Source organism: Camelina sativa, chromosome 5 (genome assembly GCF_030686135.1).
Source record: "Camelina sativa cultivar CO46 ecotype springtype chromosome 5, ASM3068613v1".
Taxonomy (NCBI): domain Eukaryota; kingdom Viridiplantae; phylum Streptophyta; class Magnoliopsida; order Brassicales; family Brassicaceae; genus Camelina; species Camelina sativa.
The window spans coordinates 40,074,860-40,092,014 of record NC_141884.1 but is presented as its reverse complement, the minus strand read 5'-3'; the positions used below and the strand labels follow the sequence as shown (position 1 = coordinate 40,092,014).

The 17,155-nt window shown below is 38.6% G+C and overlaps 2 protein-coding genes across 5 annotated transcripts; one reads left to right on the top strand and one right to left on the bottom strand.

Annotated features, from left to right (window-relative positions):
- The first annotated feature begins 289 nt into the window (after positions 1 to 289).
- Positions 290 to 14,035, top strand: LOC104788372 (BEACH domain-containing protein C1-like). 2 transcript variants are annotated; one of them, XR_015558044.1, is made up of 32 exons: positions 290 to 509; positions 894 to 2,760; positions 3,116 to 3,900; positions 4,008 to 4,721; positions 4,881 to 5,015; positions 5,176 to 5,280; positions 5,458 to 5,571; positions 5,663 to 5,739; positions 5,956 to 6,037; positions 6,267 to 6,593; positions 6,744 to 7,363; positions 7,568 to 7,652; positions 7,749 to 7,943; positions 8,135 to 8,683; positions 8,771 to 8,914; positions 8,992 to 9,450; positions 9,639 to 9,781; positions 9,886 to 9,955; positions 10,062 to 10,145; positions 10,266 to 10,322; positions 10,430 to 10,498; positions 10,590 to 10,676; positions 10,763 to 10,883; positions 11,003 to 11,152; positions 11,262 to 11,322; positions 11,420 to 11,540; positions 11,663 to 11,759; positions 11,845 to 11,958; positions 12,047 to 12,389; positions 12,484 to 13,235; positions 13,338 to 13,460; positions 13,638 to 14,035. XR_015558044.1 is itself a non-coding variant. In XM_087451577.1 (32 exons), the coding sequence occupies exons 2-32, from the start codon at positions 963 to 965 to the stop codon at positions 13,683 to 13,685; spliced, it is 8,625 nt and encodes a 2,874-aa protein (XP_087307703.1). In that variant the 5' UTR covers positions 290 to 509; positions 894 to 962; the 3' UTR covers positions 13,686 to 14,035. The 2 variants fall into 2 exon arrangements, 1 of the variants encoding a protein (XP_087307703.1); XM_087451577.1 differs by having other exon boundaries at positions 10,763 to 10,879.
- Positions 13,982 to 15,789, bottom strand: LOC104788373 (uncharacterized). 3 transcript variants are annotated; one of them, XR_015558045.1, is made up of 8 exons: positions 15,445 to 15,740; positions 15,231 to 15,344; positions 15,065 to 15,133; positions 14,946 to 14,965; positions 14,792 to 14,854; positions 14,636 to 14,666; positions 14,464 to 14,545; positions 13,982 to 14,379 (listed from the first exon to the last, which is right to left on the bottom strand). XR_015558045.1 is itself a non-coding variant. In XM_010514123.3 (8 exons), the coding sequence occupies exons 1-8, from the start codon at positions 15,626 to 15,628 to the stop codon at positions 14,177 to 14,179; spliced, it is 756 nt and encodes a 251-aa protein (XP_010512425.1). In that variant the 5' UTR covers positions 15,629 to 15,789; the 3' UTR covers positions 13,982 to 14,176. The 3 variants fall into 3 exon arrangements, 1 of the variants encoding a protein (XP_010512425.1); XM_010514123.3 differs by having other exon boundaries at positions 14,802 to 14,854; positions 15,445 to 15,789; XR_015558046.1 differs by lacking the exon at positions 14,792 to 14,854 and having other exon boundaries at positions 15,445 to 15,739.
- Positions 15,790 to 17,155: the final 1,366 nt, after the last annotated feature.

Genomic DNA, 17,155 nt, shown 5'->3' with positions numbered 1-17,155 from the left:
TTCTTTATTAAATTTGTTTCCTCTTTCAAATAAATTCATTACTTTCAAACAAATTCATTGTGTGAAACTCAGTTTCTATATTTGAGAACTATACTGGACCTTGAATTAATAAATAAAAAATTTCGTTTGGACCGGTTTATTTATCTCGTATCAAGTAACAAAACCTTGCATCTCATTCGTCAACTAACCTTACAGATAAATCATTTTCGTCAACCTTACAAATAAATCCGCTGGTCTGGATGCGTGAAAACGGGGTCGTTTATAAGCTCCTCTAGAGAGAGAGAGAGCTGATTTTCAAAAGGAAAAAAACATGTATCTTTTTTAATTGATTTTATAAATTTATGGGTGCGAAATTGCTGAATCAAACAACAGTCCCCTCTTCCTCGCGCGCGCCTTTCTCCGATCGTCGCTGCTCCTCTTCTCCGATTAGATCCTGACCGATTCTACAATGCATTTCTTACGGCGTCGTATCCAAGGGAATTAACCCACTCTAGCTACGCGACCCCCGGGTAATCTCAATTGCTTCCATTTAATTTTTTTTGTTTCGACATTATCTCCGATTTACTCTCGCCGTTGCTTGAGCACCTCTTTATCTTTTCACGTTTTCGTATGAATCGAGTTTATTCGTATGAAATTTCTGATATCTTACTAAATCGGATCCTCGGATATTCTGATTTCATGTTTGATTTCTCCTCCGAAGCCTTTTAATTGTGCTCGGACGTTAAAATTGCCAAGGGAAAGATAGGTGTTTGTTTTTTTTCATGTTTGTAATTTTATTACGATGAATAGATTTGAGTTGGTATGCGTTAATTACGTTTACATGTTCGTCATTGTCAATGATTTATTCCTTGTTACTAATACGAGCTAAAATCTGTAATGGCTGTTGTAAGCAGGTGGTGGTGGGAATAGATAAGGCTGTGATTGTGATTTGTGAATGACTGTTTCTATATAAGTTCCATAAAATGGAAGAACATGAAGTAAACAAGTTCTCCAAATCCTCTGTTGGAAACCTCGATGTTGCTGATAAGCCTAATGTCGTTGATGATTCTAGTTTTCTTGATGATGAACATGCTCTGGTAGGAATGGATGATGCAGATCATTTACAAGGGATTAGTTCAGTTGATGCTGTCCTCAAGGATGATCATTTTGAACAGGTTTCTCTAGGAGATCAAGATAAGAACCTTAACCAGTCTCTCTCAGCTACCAGTCTGGATTCTTTGGACCATCAAGAATCTGGATTTCCTGTGGTACAGTCCCCACAGAGGCCTAAGCCAAAGTCTACGATGCCAAACGTTTCTCCAGAGTTATTGCATCTTGTTGATTCAGCCATCATGGGTAAGCCTGAGAGCTTAGACAAAATCAAGAATATTGTTAGCGGTGTTGAGAGTTTTGGGTCTGGAGAGGATTCAGAGACTATTGCTTTTCTTGTCATCGATTCGCTTCTTGCGACCATGGGTGGAGTAGAGAGCTTTGAAGAGGATGAAGATAGCAACCCTCCTAGTGTGATGTTAAACTCTCGTGCTGCCATTGTTGCTGGCGAGCTTATTCCTTGCTTGCCTTGTTCCGGTGACAGTGTCAATTTCATGTCCCCCAGGACCCGTATGGTGCGAGGATTGCTTGCAATTTTACGTTCTTGCACCAGAAACAGAGCTATGTGTTCCATGGCGGGTTTATTAAGTGTTCTCTTGCGATCAGTCGAGGAGATAATATCCAAGGACGCCACTATGATGTGGAATGCAGCAGTTTTGTTTCACTGTATTCAACATATAGCTGGGCACTCTCTTAGTGTTGACGATTTGTATAGATGGCTTCATGTTATAAAAAAGTATCTTCCTACAGTGTGGTCAAGTCCATTGATGGATGCCTTGGAGAAAGCAATGAATGGAAAAGAATCAAGAGGACCTGCGTGTAGTTTTGAATTTGTTGGTGAAAGCTCAGGCTTACTTGGTCCGGGAGAAACTCGTTGGCCTTTTACCAATGGCTATGCATTTGCAACTTGGATTTACATTGAATCATTTGCTGACACATTAGATGCTTCAACCGCTGCAACTGCAATTGCTGCTGCTTCAGCAGCCAAATCAGGAAAAACGTCTACTGCAGCAGCTGCAAATGTACACAATGGTGAGGGTACTGCTCATATGCCTCGTCTGTTCAGCTTTTTAACCCCTGATAATCAGGGGATTGAAGCATATTTCTATGCACAATTTTTGGTGGTTGAGAGTGGCAGTGGTAAAGGAACTAAAACTTCACTGCATTTCACTCATGCATTTAAGCCTCAGCGTTGGTACTTTATTGGCCTTGAGCATACCTGCAATCAGGGACTTTTAGGGAATTCAGACAGTGAATTGCGGCTATATATTGACGGGTCCTTGTATGAAACTCGTCCGTTTGAATATCCTCGTATATCCAAACCGCTTTCTTTCTGTTGCATCGGGTCAAATCCTCCATCTACAACTGCTGGTCAACAACGTCGTCGACGTCAGTGTGCTTTGTTTGCTGAGATGGGACCAGTTTATATATTTAAAGAACCGATTGGTCCTGAAAGAATGACACGATTGGCAACTAGAGGTGGGGATATATTGCCTTGTTTTGGCGATGGGGCAGGTCTTCCATGGTTAGCTACAAATGACCATGCCCGTAACGAGGCTGAGGAAAATAGTCTTTTGGATGCAGAGCTTGGAGTATACATTCACCTACTTTACCACCCATTTCTACTAAATGGGCGATTTTGTCCAGATGCTTCTCTTTCTGGAGCAGCAGGTGCTTATGCTTACACTCTTGATTTTTCTAATATATCTGATAATGCTTTATTTCGTCCAAAAAACTACAATTTTGAAAAATCTGTGTTCCATATTATGATGTGTTTATAACTTGTTTTCAGACTCTCATTTGTTTGATTTGTTGTATACTTTTAATTGTTCTGTTTTTTTATCCATATCGCTTTCACTCAGTATCACTATTCACCATTCTCATATGAACGTCGTTTTTATTTGTTCTTGTGTCTCACTACGAGGAGATTGAGGAAACACAATATTCTTTTTCTGATGTTGTTTGCACACTTTGTTATTTGCTTTTCGCTAACTTTGGAAATCTGTTATTTTTTTTCTTTTGCAAGGCACTCAAAGACGACCAGCTGAGGTAATTGGACAAGTCCATGTTGCAACGAGAGTGAAGTCAGTGGATTCCTTCTGGGCCTTAGCTTATGGAGGACCCATGTCGTTGCTTCCTCTAACCGTAAGCAGTGTACACAAAGATACTCTGGAACCATTCTCTAGAAGTCCCCCATCGTCTTTGACAACATATTCTCTTGCTGCACCTATATTTAGAATTATCTCAGTTGCTATTCAACATCCTGGGAACAATGAAGAGTTGTCTCGTTCTAAAGGGCCTGAAATCCTGGCCACAGTTCTGGGCTATCTTCTTCACTCACTTGCATCCCTTGATCTCAAGCACGATAGAGTAGGAGGTGAGGAACTAGTTGCTGCCATTGTTTCCCTAAGCCAATCTCAAAAGATCAATCATGCTCTTAAAGTGCAGCTCTTCCGTAAACTATTATTGGATCTGAAGATATGGAGTGTGTGTAAATACAGACTGCAAAAGAAGCTGTTGTCATCCCTTCAAGATATGGTTTTCACTGAAGCAGAAGCTATGAGGAATGCCGATGCCATTCAGATACTTCTGGATGGATGTCGAAGATATTATTGGACAATTCAAGAGAAAGACTCTGTGAACACTTTTTCTCTAGATGGGAATGCACGTCAAGTGGGGGAAGTTAATGCATTGGTTGATGAACTTTTGGTGATTATTGAACTTCTAATGGGAGCAGCATCTCCTTCGTTTGCTGTTGCTGATGTCCATCTATTACTTGGGTTCATAATTGACAGTCCACAACCAAATCAGGTAACACGTTTCATAGTGATTAGTGACACTTCATAATTGTTAAACATGTGTCTTTTTCAGTCTTTTAATATTTTCTCTGACATCATTCAGTTCTTACCTCTATATAGGTTGCAAGGGTATTGCATCTCATGTTTAGGTTGGTTGTACAGCCAAATGCTGCAAAGGCTCAGACATTTGCAGAGGCATTTATCACATCTGGTGGGATAGAAACACTTCTTGTTCTGCTCCAGAGAGAAGCTAAAACTGGTGAGGAAGACATCGCTGATTCTGTAGTTAAGGGTGAAACAAGTGTGCCAACTATTCATAGTGAACAGACTCAACACAATCGGCCTGGTTTTTTAAAGCAGTTGGATTCAGCTCCGAAAGATAATGAGGATGACCCTCATACTCATGATGATAGTGTAGGATCTTTCAAGGAATCAGAGTCAGTTCAACAAGAAAAAGCACATGGATCTACGACTGTCATTTGTGATAGTGACTCAGTTACCATCTCTAATTCCATGAATGCTGACAGAGTATCCTCTGTTTCTGAAACTCCATTCAATAATAATGCAAGAAACAATGTTGACGATAGAGATCGTGTCATGGTTGGGATCATTAGATTGATCGGTGTATTGATTTCGAAAGGGCACTTAAAATTTTCCATTGCTGCCGAATCTGATGTCATGAGTAACCTCATGGGTAGTGGGTTTCATGAAAATGGTGGAACAATGTTTGATGATAAAGTCGCATTGCTTCTATTTGCTCTGCTGAAAGCATTTCAAGCAGCTCCAAACAGGCTGATGACCTACAATGTCTACACAACCTTGCTTGGGGCTTCGGTATGACATATTTTTGATCTTTCATTTGTTTGATCTATCTTAAACAATGATCAGAAGTCAGAAAAAGATTGGGAGAATTTCCTTTTTTGGTGATAAACTTGCTGTTTAAGATTATGACATGAGATTAAATTTAAAGGCAAATCTGGCTCTTTCTTGCAGATCAATGCATCATCAACTGAGGATAGCCTGAACTTTTGTGATTCAGGTCATCGCTTTGAACACCCTCAAATACTGTTAATCCTCCTGCGTTCTCTACCATTTGCATCTAAGGCTCTACAAAATCGAGCACTTCAGGTATAAATGTCATAGTTAAAGACCCTTTTTTGCATGTCCATGAATATTTTATTAAAAAGAAAGAGTATGCACCAAATGCACTTGTGAAAGTGCTTTACAAACTTCTACTTGCCCAGTGTCTCTACAATGTCTCTTTCTGAACTCACTCTTTCTCTGTCAGGATCTTCTATTTTTGGCTTGTAGCCATCCGGAAAATAGGAGCAGTCTGACCAAAATGGAAGAGTGGCCTGAGTGGATCTTGGAGATTTTGATCTCAAACTACGAGGTATAACTCCGACCTCAAAACTTTTAAAGGTCTCCTCCATGACTATTGTATTAGTAATGAGCCAAATTGGATGTATGTACACTAGTGTGATATGGGAAGTTACATTTTAGCTGGAAATTTTATTATAGCATGTACCAGCACACACTAAAAAATGCTGACTTTTGTGCGTACACACAGAGGGATGCAGGAAAACAATCTCCTTCACCCGGTTCTGCTGAAGTGGAAGATTTGATTCATAACTTCTTGATCATAATGTTGGAACATTCGATGCGCCAGAAGGATGGCTGGAAGGTATATTTGTTTGTTTCAGCGGTATACCATATTAATTCCTTTTCACCTTTTGTGTTTATTTACATTTCTCGAGACTTCTAATCCCTTACAGGACGTTGAGGCCACAATTCATTGTGCAGAGTGGCTTTCTATTGTTGGTGGGTCTAGCACTGGAGAGAAACGAATGAGGTAAATTCATACACTACTGCGCCACATTTTACGCTTTCCTTTTGGGATGACAATAACCTTTTGAGTGTCATCTCTCTTTTTGTAACATTGTTAGTTTTGAAGGTCTCTTGTGGGTCATATTGTTCTTATATTGTGTTGCTTCTTCCAATGTACTCTGAGAGATACATGTTTCTGTTCAATTTTTTTTTACACTTTTGTTTTCCTTCTTTTTCAAAGGCGTGAGGAATCACTTCCAATTTTCAAAAGAAGGCTTTTGGGTGGATTGCTAGACTTTACTGCCAGGGAACTGCAAGCTCAGGTAACTCCTTTTTTTATCTATGACTTATATAAATGTTTTACACATGCATTTTATAGTTGACATTCCAGGGCGTTCTCTCACAAGAAAATATGAACCTTTTGTTCTTTGCTCTATACTAGCTATAATATTGTTAAAGACAGAAAGGTTTTGAAGCCTTGCGTTTTTACCTGTGTTGTTATACTGGGCGACTGCTATAGTTTGACTTACACGTTAATACTTTTTCAAACAGACTCAAGTTATTGCTGCAGCATCTGCTGGTTTCGCGGCAGAGAGTCTAACACCAAAAGATGCAAAGGCTGGAGTAGAAAATGCTGCTCAGCTTTCCGTATTTCTTGTGGAAAATACAATTGTGATTCTGATGCTTGTCGAAGATCATTTGAGAATACAAAGCAAGCAGAATTGTGCTGCAAGCGCAGTTGATGTTTCTCCATCTCCTCTCTCTCTAGTTTATCCTCTCAACAACCGTTCACGAACATTGCCAACAGTCGGAGAATCATCAGAGGTTTCTAGTAGCCGTGCTTCAGTGTCCAGTGATTCAGGAGGGGTCCATTTAGATGTAAGTGTAAATTACTCTTTATCTCCGGATCAGTGTCTCCCTTGTTTATTGGCTTGATTTCCTCTTTGCTTCTATAACACCATTGAAGAAAATATAATCTGCTCATCTCTTTAACTTTATGCTATTCTCCTGCATTTACTTTTTCTTCAGATACTTGCTTCAATGGCCGATGCAAGTGGTCAGATTTCAACAGCTGTAATGGAGCGTCTTGCTGCTGCTGCTGCAGCTGAGCCTTATGAATCTGTTTCATGCGCTTTTGTTTCATATGGAAGTTGTACCATGGATTTGGCTGAGAGTTGGAAGTACAGAAGTCGATTGTGGTTTGGTGTTGGACTTCCTAAAACTAGTTGTTTTGGTGGTGGTGGAAGTGGTTGGGACTCTTGGAAACAAGCTTTACAAAAAGATGCTCATGGAAATTGGATCGAACTTCCTTTGGTTAAAAAATCAGTATCCATGCTTCAAGCCTTGCTGCTAGACGAGTCTGGACTTGGAGGTGGCCTAGGAATTGGTGGAGGATCTGGTACCGGGATGGGAGGGATGGCAGCATTATACCAGTTACTGGATAGTGATCAACCTTTCTTATGCATGCTTCGAATGGTACTCTTGTCTTTGAGGGAAGAAGACCATGGTGAAGATAGTCTGTTGATGAAAAATTTAAGTTCTGAAGACAGGTTTTCCGGTGGACTGCAGTGCCCCTTAGGGAATTCTGCCTCATCAGATATCAGTTCTCAGATGTCTATGCGACAATCACCATCCGCTTTATTATGGAGGTAAAGTAATGACATCTTTTTCTCCCTATTCGGCTTTGCCAATTATGACCATATGCTTTAAGTATCGTTAGACTTGATCTTGTCACAAAATTAGAATGCAGGGGACTTTTGGATGCTGCATGCCTTCTAAATGGTTGTTTGCTCCTATTCTGTAAACATCTAGAGAAGTTAATTACAATTTTTTTTTTCTTTTTAAACCTCCAGTGTGCTATCTCCTGTTCTAAACATGCCAATAACTGATTCAAAGAGGCAGAGAGTATTGGTTACTACATGCGTTCTATACTCTGAGGTTAGCTCTTCCCTAAATAAGGCCCCATGATTAATAATGCTCACTTTGTTTTATTTTGTGGTTTTTTTTTTAATTCTGATTCCAAGTCTGTTGCAGGTATGGAATGCTGTCAGCAAAGACAAAAAGCCACTACGTAAGCAATATCTAGAGGCGATTTTACCACCATTTGTTGCAATTCTCCGACGATGGCGACCTCTTTTAGCTGGCATACATGAACTTGCCACTGGTGATGGTATCAATCCCCTTGTGGTTGATGATCGTGCTTTGGCTGCTGATGCACTCCCCATTGAGGTTCCTTAAATCTGTACACATGCCCTTTAGTTGCTATCATATTTGTCACATATTTGCCCATCATTCATTTCTAGTTTCTGCTACTGCTGCTTTATCCCTTAGAAAATTCTGTCTTCTTTTCAACTTAAGATTACTTCAAGTTTGTCGTGGGTTATTAAATCGTCCTATCCTTACTTTTTATTTTATTTTAGGCGGCTATTTCTATGATTTCTCCGGAATGGGCCGCTGCTTTTGCATCGCCTCCTTCCGCAATGGCACTGGCAATGATAGCTGCAGGGGCAGCTGGTTGGGAAGCACCGGCACCTCCAGCACCTCCACCTCTTAGGCGAGACTCTTCATTGCTTGAGCGTAAGAGTACCAAACTTCAGACCTTTTCCAGCTTCCAGAAACCCTTGGAGGCTCCAAACGATGATTCACCAGGTCGACCAAGAGATAAGGCTGCTGCAAAAGCGGCAGCTCTGGCAGCTGCACGCGATCTTGAACGGAATGCCAAGATTGGTTCTGGGAGAGGTCTTAGTGCTGTTGCAATGGCCACGTCTGCACAGCGGAGGACTATCAGTGATATGGAGCGTTTACAGAGATGGAATATCTCTGAAGCCATGGGAGTAGCGTGGATAGAGTGTCTCCAACCAGTGGATACAAAATCAGTTTATGGAAAAGATTTTAATGCTTTGTCCTACAAATTTATTGCTGTACTTGTTGCAAGCTTTGCCTTTGCACGTAACAAGCAGAGATCTGAGGTCTGCTCTCTGCCCTTGTCACACTTTGTTTTCTTCTTGAAGGAGGTACCATACACTAATCAACATTTATTCATTCAACCTCACCAGATTGACAGGCGTATGCAAAATGATAAAATAGTGAGAAATCGCTTCTGCATGGGAATCAGTGGTTGGCGCAAATTCGTTCGTTATTTGGTGGAGATGAGATGCTTCTTTGGACCATTCGGAGAACACTTATGCAGTCCCAAACATGTAAGCTACACTGTTCTGGTTTAGACTTAAAACATGTTGAAAACTTTTCCAGTGATGTAATATTATTATATATGCAGGTTTTTTGGAAACTGGATTCTATGGAAAGTTCTTCGAGGATGAGACAATGTTTAAGGAGGAATTACTCTGGTACTAGTCATCTAGAGACAACAAGAAACTATGATGATCAGACAGACTTGAAGAATAATCACGATAACTTGGATTCTCTATCAAATGCACCTGTTCTTGCTGTTGAAGCAGTATCAACGGAAATAATGTATGAAGATGATGAACATGGAGATGCCGACGATCTTGAAATGGAGGGTAATGTTGGACAACACAAAGGGGAAAACGAAGAGAGGAGATCTGGCTCTCTTGAAGATGCAATAACACTGTCAACTGGAATTAACGATCATCAACCTTTGAGTGAACATGATATGGTTCAAAATTCTACAGAAGTAGTTCTCAGTGAAAGGATTGTTCTTGAGATTTCCTCTTCTATGGTCCGGCCACTAAGGGTTGTGAAAGGAACCTTTCAAGTATGCTCTGACTATCATTACCTATTTATCTTTTGAACAAGTAGCTGACACCAATCGATATTGTATTGGTAAACCAAGAAATAAAACAGAGCATAACCAACCTGATTTTGTAGATATTACGTAGAGCTGAGAAATATTTTTCTTTTATAAATTGCTAGTTTCTAATGGTTGTTTTCTGATTTTATCAGATTACTACACGGAGAATAAATTTTATTGCTGACATCAGAGAAGACCAACATTTGGATGGAAATTCAGATGGTTCAAAATCAAGAGACCAAGAAAGAGATCGTAGTTGGTTGATGTCTTCTCTTCATCAGATTTATAGCCGACGGTAAAGTTTCATCATCAATGTTGCCACCAGCTAACTATTTTCTTACCCTTATTATGTAAATAGTAAAGTAGACCTATATATTTGTTAATATTTTTCTTTCACAGATACCTACTGAGGAAGAGTGCTCTGGAACTATTTATGGTGGATCGCTCAAACTTCTTCTTTGATTTTGGGGTATCTAAAAGCTCTCTCTGTAACATTAGATTTATCTCTTTCCTTGGATTTCAAGTCTCTCGCTCCTTTCACCAATTACTTTTATGATGTTTGATGAACACCATAGAACACCGAGGGACGCAAAAATGCTTGTCGGGCTATTGTTCAAGCAAGGCCTCCTCTTTTGAAAGATATTTACTTGGCAACTCAGGTTTGGTTTTTTCTTTCTCCGTATGCCCATTATTTAGTGCATGGTGGACAAATCTTGGAACCAAGCTGAGTAAATATTTCCTCTGTGCTACAAAACTTACGTAAATTGTTTACTTTTTAGAGGCCAGATCAACTTTTGGAAAGAACACAGTTGATGCAGCGGTGGGCTAGATGGGAGGTAACCAAAGAATAGCCTTCATTTAATTCATGCTATTTCATTTATTCCCCTAAATAAACATCTGGCAGAGAAGTAACTCTAGCTGGATCCTTGCATCTTTTCTGCAGATCAGCAATTTTGAGTACCTAATGCAGCTCAACACATTGGCTGGGCGGAGTTATAATGACATCTCTCAGGTAAATCTTGTGCTAGTGAGAATGCTTTTTCTTATGTGAAATATATAATTTACTTATGTGTTATCTTTATCTATTATGTATGTCTTTGCAGTATCCTGTTTTCCCATGGATTCTGTGCGACTATACATCAGAAATTCTGGACCTTTCAAATCCATCTAACTACAGGGATCTTTCCAAGGTGGTATTACTTGTCATTTGTCTCTATGCCTGCCTATAGTCCCTTTAGCTGAAAACTGATTGTAATGTGGGTCTGTATATGTGCAGCCAATTGGTGCATTGAACCCGGAACGGCTGAAAAAGTTTCAAGAACAATACTCTAGCTTCGAAGATCCAGTCATCCCGAAATTCCACTATGGTTCACATTACTCAAGTGTTGGAGTAGTAGGTTATCTTCTCTATGATATATGCCACACAATTGCTTCCATTTACCATAGTTGGATAGAGTTTTCACTTATGATGGTCCCTGTAGATGATTTATCATTTTTTTTTATCTCTTGTGGATAGGTGTTACATTATCTAGCTAGAGTTGAACCTTTTACAACCCTTTCAATTCAAATGCGAGGTGGGAAGTTCGATCCTGCAAACCGCATGTTCGCAAACATTGCAGCCACTTGGAAAGGAGTTCTCCAAGATATGAGTAATGTGAAGGAGTTGGTAAGAATTGGCTCCTCCCAAAAGCCCCAAATCTGGTAGCTTTAATCAATTTCCTCTTCTTTTCAAGTGCAGAGCGTAGCCATGTTCATGCCTCTCATTTTTCTTGTAGGTTCCAGAGTTGTTTTACCTTCCTGAGGTGTTGACCAACGAGAACTTGGTTGAAAAGCTTGGTATGAGTTTATTTCTAGTTCCTTTCTTTGTCCAGACAAAATATTACTCCTAAAACTAGAAACCATCTATTTATGATATTCGTTCTTTACCTATCAGGTTCTGTAAAACTTCCTCCGTGGGCTAAAAGCCCGATTGATTTTGTACACAAACAACGAATGGCTCTCGAGAGCGAGCATGTATCTGCACATTTGCATGAATGGATTGATCTCATTTTCGGGTAGGTTTTCTTCTTGGATTAACATCTTGTCTACAACTTGGGTATCAAAAACAAAAATTCTATGTAAGATTAGTTGGACTTGTTCTATTACTTATGTTTTTCTTATGAACTTATTCATTTAGGTATAAGCAACGTGGAAAGGAAGCTACACTGGCAAATAATGTTTTCTTCTACACTACCTACGAGAGGACTGTTGATATTAATAAGATCACAGATCCAGTAAGTTATCTTTGTAGTACTATTGGAGTTTCTCAGTTTCGGTATTACCTTATTTCTGAAGCTTTCATGTGGCTATTTGATGAAGGTAAAACGACAGGCTACTCAAGACCAGATAGTTAATTTCGGGCAAACGCCTTCACAGCTATTGACTGTGCCTCACATTAAAAGAATGCCTCTAAAAGATGTCGTTCATATGCAGGTAAATGATTGTATAAAACCTTCATAGTTCTTTCTCTGTGCTAAATTTTACAATTCAAACTTGACAAACACCTTAAATTCTTGTTTAGACCATCTTCCGGAATCCAAAAAAGATAAAACCGTATCCTGTTCCAGCTCCAGAACACTGCAACTTACCTGCTGCAGCCATCAAGGCATCTTCGGATACTATTGTGATTGTTGACATGAATGTGCCTGCAGCACATATTGCACAACACAAATGGGAACCAAACACTCCTGATGGCCAAAATACTCCTTTCATATTTCATCACGGGAAGCCGAGTTCAACTGGCGGAACATTGATACGCATGTTCAAGAGTGACTGGGAATATCCCCAAGCACAAGCATTTGCCTCATCAGGAATCAGAAGTTCGTCTGTCACTGCAATAAGTAACGACGGAGAAATTATCACTGGTAAGCACTTTTTTAAGGCTTTGATCTCTGTGAAAGTTTGGTGATTGGTAATATATTTCTATCATTTTATTGAAAATCCATGTATGTTAATTAGGTGGACATGTGGATAACAGCATCAAGATAGTCTCATCTGATGGAGCGAAAACACTGGAAACGGCTTTTGGTCACTGTGCTCCTGTAACATGTCTGGCTCTGTCTCCAGACAACAACTTCCTTGTGACAGGTTCTCGAGATGCAACTGTTTTGTTGTGGAGATTTCACAAGGGATTCACTTATCAGACAAGCGAGTCTGAGCAGACAACAAGCTCTGTAACGCCTTCTTCCGTAAGCAGCAACAACTTGGCGGACAAAGCCAAAAAGCGTCGCATTGAAGGTCCCATACAAGTGCTCCGTGGACACCAAAGAGAAGTAAGTTGTTGCTGTGTTAGCTCAGATCAAGGAATCGTCGTTTCGTGCTCAGAGTCATCAGATGTTCTATTGCATTCCATAAGAAAAGGTCGACTAATAAGACGGTTTGTTGGCGTTGAGGCCCGTGCTCTTTGCATTTCTTCAGATGGAGTTATAGTAGTCTGGAGTAGCTCAGAAAGTTCTATCAGCACGTTCACCATTAATGGAGTTCTCATTTCCAAAGCAAGAGTTCCTTCCTCTTGTACTATAAGCTGCATGGAACTATCCATGGACGGACAAAATGTTGTGATTGGCGTGAATTCATTTTCCGACATTGATGGATCGAGGAGTTTTAATAACGTTACTAGTGAAGAAGATTCATCAAATAGAAGCAAAGAAGTTGAGAGATTAGATATACCATCTCCTTCGATTTGCTTCCTCAACTTATACACTCTCCAGGTATAACTATTAGAACAGATTAATTATTGCAAAACACTAGATTGCTCTTGATTTCTTTTTAGGATATTGTCTCCTAACAAGCCAAAAATTAATCTTCTGTAGGTATTTCATGTGTTGAAGCTTGGTGAAGGGCAGGGTATAACCGCTATGGCTCTGAGCACAGACAACACTAACCTCTTAGTTACCACAGAAGATAAACAGTTGATCATCTTCACCGATCCAGCTGTAAGTTTTGTTACTATGTTCGCATTAATTGTATCAGTTGATGAAGACATAATTTTTTCTCTCATTGCCTTATAAACTTGAAAATATCTTGACTTTACGGTCTCTTAAGTATTTTTTAGTAACTTTTAATTCAGAACCTATTAAGAAAACATAACTCATGTTTGTAACTGTTTGCAGTTAAGCTCGAAGGTGGTGGATAAGACACTGAAGCTTGGCTCAGAATGACGAAATGTTCTAACTGTTTGAACAATATCAACATCAGTTCACCGTGAAATGTCTCACTCCAAGATCTGTCGGACGAAACTTGCAGCCGAGCAACAGTGGGGTTGCAGAAGGAAGTTAGTTGGCTAATGATAGGGAAAAAGAAGAAGCCAAGAACGGAAATTTAATGGTGCATTATTCAAGATATTGAATTCCAAAAACCAACTCCGAGTAATTGATATGTAATGCTTTCCTTTCTATTTTTGTCAAATTATTTTACAGTTTTGGAACATAGAATATCCATTAGACTTTGAAGAGGATAAAAGAAAAAAGATGTTTATTCGTATAATAGAGATTATGAGTTGCTCGAGAAATTCCAGCTCGGACCTATCAATTGGGATAGATCACAAGACACATACAAAATACAACAATAGATCGACAATGGGGAACAAGAAGACAAACACACATGCACAATTTTGCATTAGTTATAGCCTCCATGCCACCCACAGACATCACTACAAAACATCGGACATTAATGGGTATGAGGGTAGTTGAGCTTCTTCTTCGTCCACCTTCTTGCATATGTAAATAAAATGGGAATCAGGATCCTCCAGGACATAATCATGAGGCAACATTCCCTCGCTTGTCAGAGGTATAGCTTCCATACACGATTTTTCTGACGAGATGCAACTTCCCGACCTTTGAAATCCTGGTCTTGCTGCAAGAAAACCTCAAAGGAATGAAGCAAAGAACACAAACTTCATAAGAAAATTTTACAGGCAAGAAATTAGTGGAAGCTTACGTATAATGTATAAGGAGATCTTCCAGCTGTAAGCAGGACGAGTCAAATGAGGCATTCTCACTCTGGGATCACCGTAGGTTATCTACCAAAACAAACACAAAATATCTTACATATCCTTCTAGTACCAGTGACAATGACTGAACAGTTTCAGACATAAGTGAAAGTATATTACCAAAAAGTAGGTCCCTCCAGGTTTAATCAGCCTGCAAAATGGAAGAGAAGAGTTTTGTTGGAATATATTATATATATATATATATATCAAAATAGAATCCAAAAATGGCATAAAAATCTATATGAGATGATCCAGGAGGAGCAGTCATGATATTACTATTAGTGACCTGCTAACTTCACCCAACATTCTGGTAGCACTTAGAGGAGCATCATTGCCACACTGGAAAGGAATCCACCGTACCACACAAAAGAAGAAAACTTAAAAACGCATGTAGACATGAATAAAAGAAACAAAGGATCAGATTCCGTACCATCAACGAATCAAGGGTTCCTACACAAATCCAGCAACCACTTCAAATAAGCTTTCCCACCATAAAAAAAAAAACCAAACAAACAAAAAGAACAGAGTAATTGGCTGGCTACAACATACCTTTATCAATGACAGTATCAAAGAAATCATCCTCAAAGTAGCTCATATCTCTAACATCCATTTGCATATCTGTTGGGTAAACAAAACAGAGCATATGACCTCTAAAAAGATTCTTACTTTACATATTTAAAGTATTAAGGTGATTAAAAAAAAAAAGAAGGGTTACACTTGAGTTGAGGAACAGAGGAATATTTGGTTCGCATCATCTCAATAGCCACTGAAGAGATATCAACATTCATAATGTCCTCGTACCCGTCCTTGACCATATCCTCTGACATCACTGCACCAAAAGAGAAGAGAAACAATTGGATGATGCTTCTTTCGAAAGTCAAATTCAATCAGTGGTAAGAGTAAGTGGAAAGAAGAGAGATTTTATTTACGGGAGTTGCCACAGCCAACCATGAGGACACGTGAACAAGTAGGGACGAAGCTGCGGACAAAAGGACGGAGAGAAGAGTAACGTTGGTACCAGTCGAAGTCAAGCGCGTCTTGCACGTAACGAGCGTCCCAGTAATGAGCGTCGCCATAGTTGTAAGTGTTGCAGCTCGACACATCCCTCTCCATCTCTCTCTCTCTCTATCCCTCTCTCTCTAAAAGATCCGATCTGAGATTCTGCGGCGGAGCTTTTGTCATCGGTCGTTTTGTCTTTGACCGGCTTACGAAGTTTGGGCTTATTACAGGCCCAATACAAAATCATGTGAAGCTGAAGAGTGACACGTGTGAGCACGTGTTATTAGCATTGTTAATGGGCTTAAATCATGAGATAAAGCCTCATCTCCGCCCGTTATTAATGGTTAACTGATTCGGGAAGGTTTTAGTTGATTGTCGTTTTGTCATAAAAGAAATAATTTACATATTAGTGCTTTGTCGGGAAATTAGAACCTTCTTTCCATTTCTAAAAGATGTTACCAACTATTATTGACCAAGTATTAAAAAGTGATACCGACACTTAACGGATGTATTCAATCTAATATTTCAAGTGATTTGATTTTTCATAAGATTTTAAATGATTTTGATGATTTTTTTCTAAAATTCTTTTAAAACCCATCTCAAACTATGAGATTTGGATTTATGTATTTTTAAGTAAACAAATTCTCTCAAATCCTCAAGAATCTCTAAAAATCATTAAGAGGGATATATTCAACTTAACATTTTAAGTGATTTATGTAAAAGTTACAAATTATATGTTATTCAATCATAGATTTTAAAAAGTCTCATGAAACCTACTGTTATTGAATTGATGATTTAAAAATCTACTTTAAAATCCATTATTATTCAAAACAGTTTGTGGATTTAGATTTTAATAAGTTTTGGGGATTCTGGAGAATTTGAGAAAATTTGTTTAGTTAAAATCTATGATTGAATAACGTATAATTTGTAACTTTTACATAAATCACTTAAAATGTTAAGTTGAATATATCCCTCTTAATAATTTTTAGGGATTCTGGAGGATTTAAGAGGATTTGTTTACTTAAAAATACAGAAATCCAAATCTCATGGTTTTAGGTGGGATTTGAAAGAATTTTACCATAAATCTTATCAACTTCCCTAAAATCTATCAAAATTCCACCCCGTTAATGATTTTTTCTTTTTTAGAGATTCTGGAGGATTTGAGAGGATTTGTTTACTTAAACATACATAAATCCAAATCTCATGGTTTTAGGTGGGATTTGAAATAATTTTACCATAAATCATATCAACATCCCTAAAATCTATCAAAATTCCACCCCCTTAATGATTTTTAGAGATTCTGGAGGATTTGAGAGGATTTGTTTACTTAAAAATACAGAAATCCAAATATCATGGTTTTAGGTGGGATTTGAAAGAATTTTACCATAAATCTTATCAACTTCCCTAAAATCTATCAAAATTCCAAAATTTCTAAATCTCATAAAATCCTCTAAAATCATTGTTTCAATACACCCCCTAAAATCCAAATCCACAAACTGTTTTGAATAACAGTGGATTGTAAAGTAAAATTTTAAATCATCAGTTCAATAACAGTAGATTTTAAAGTAAATTTATAAATTATTAGTTCAATAATAGTAAATTTTAATAGACTTTTTAAAAGCCATGATTGAATAACAAAGG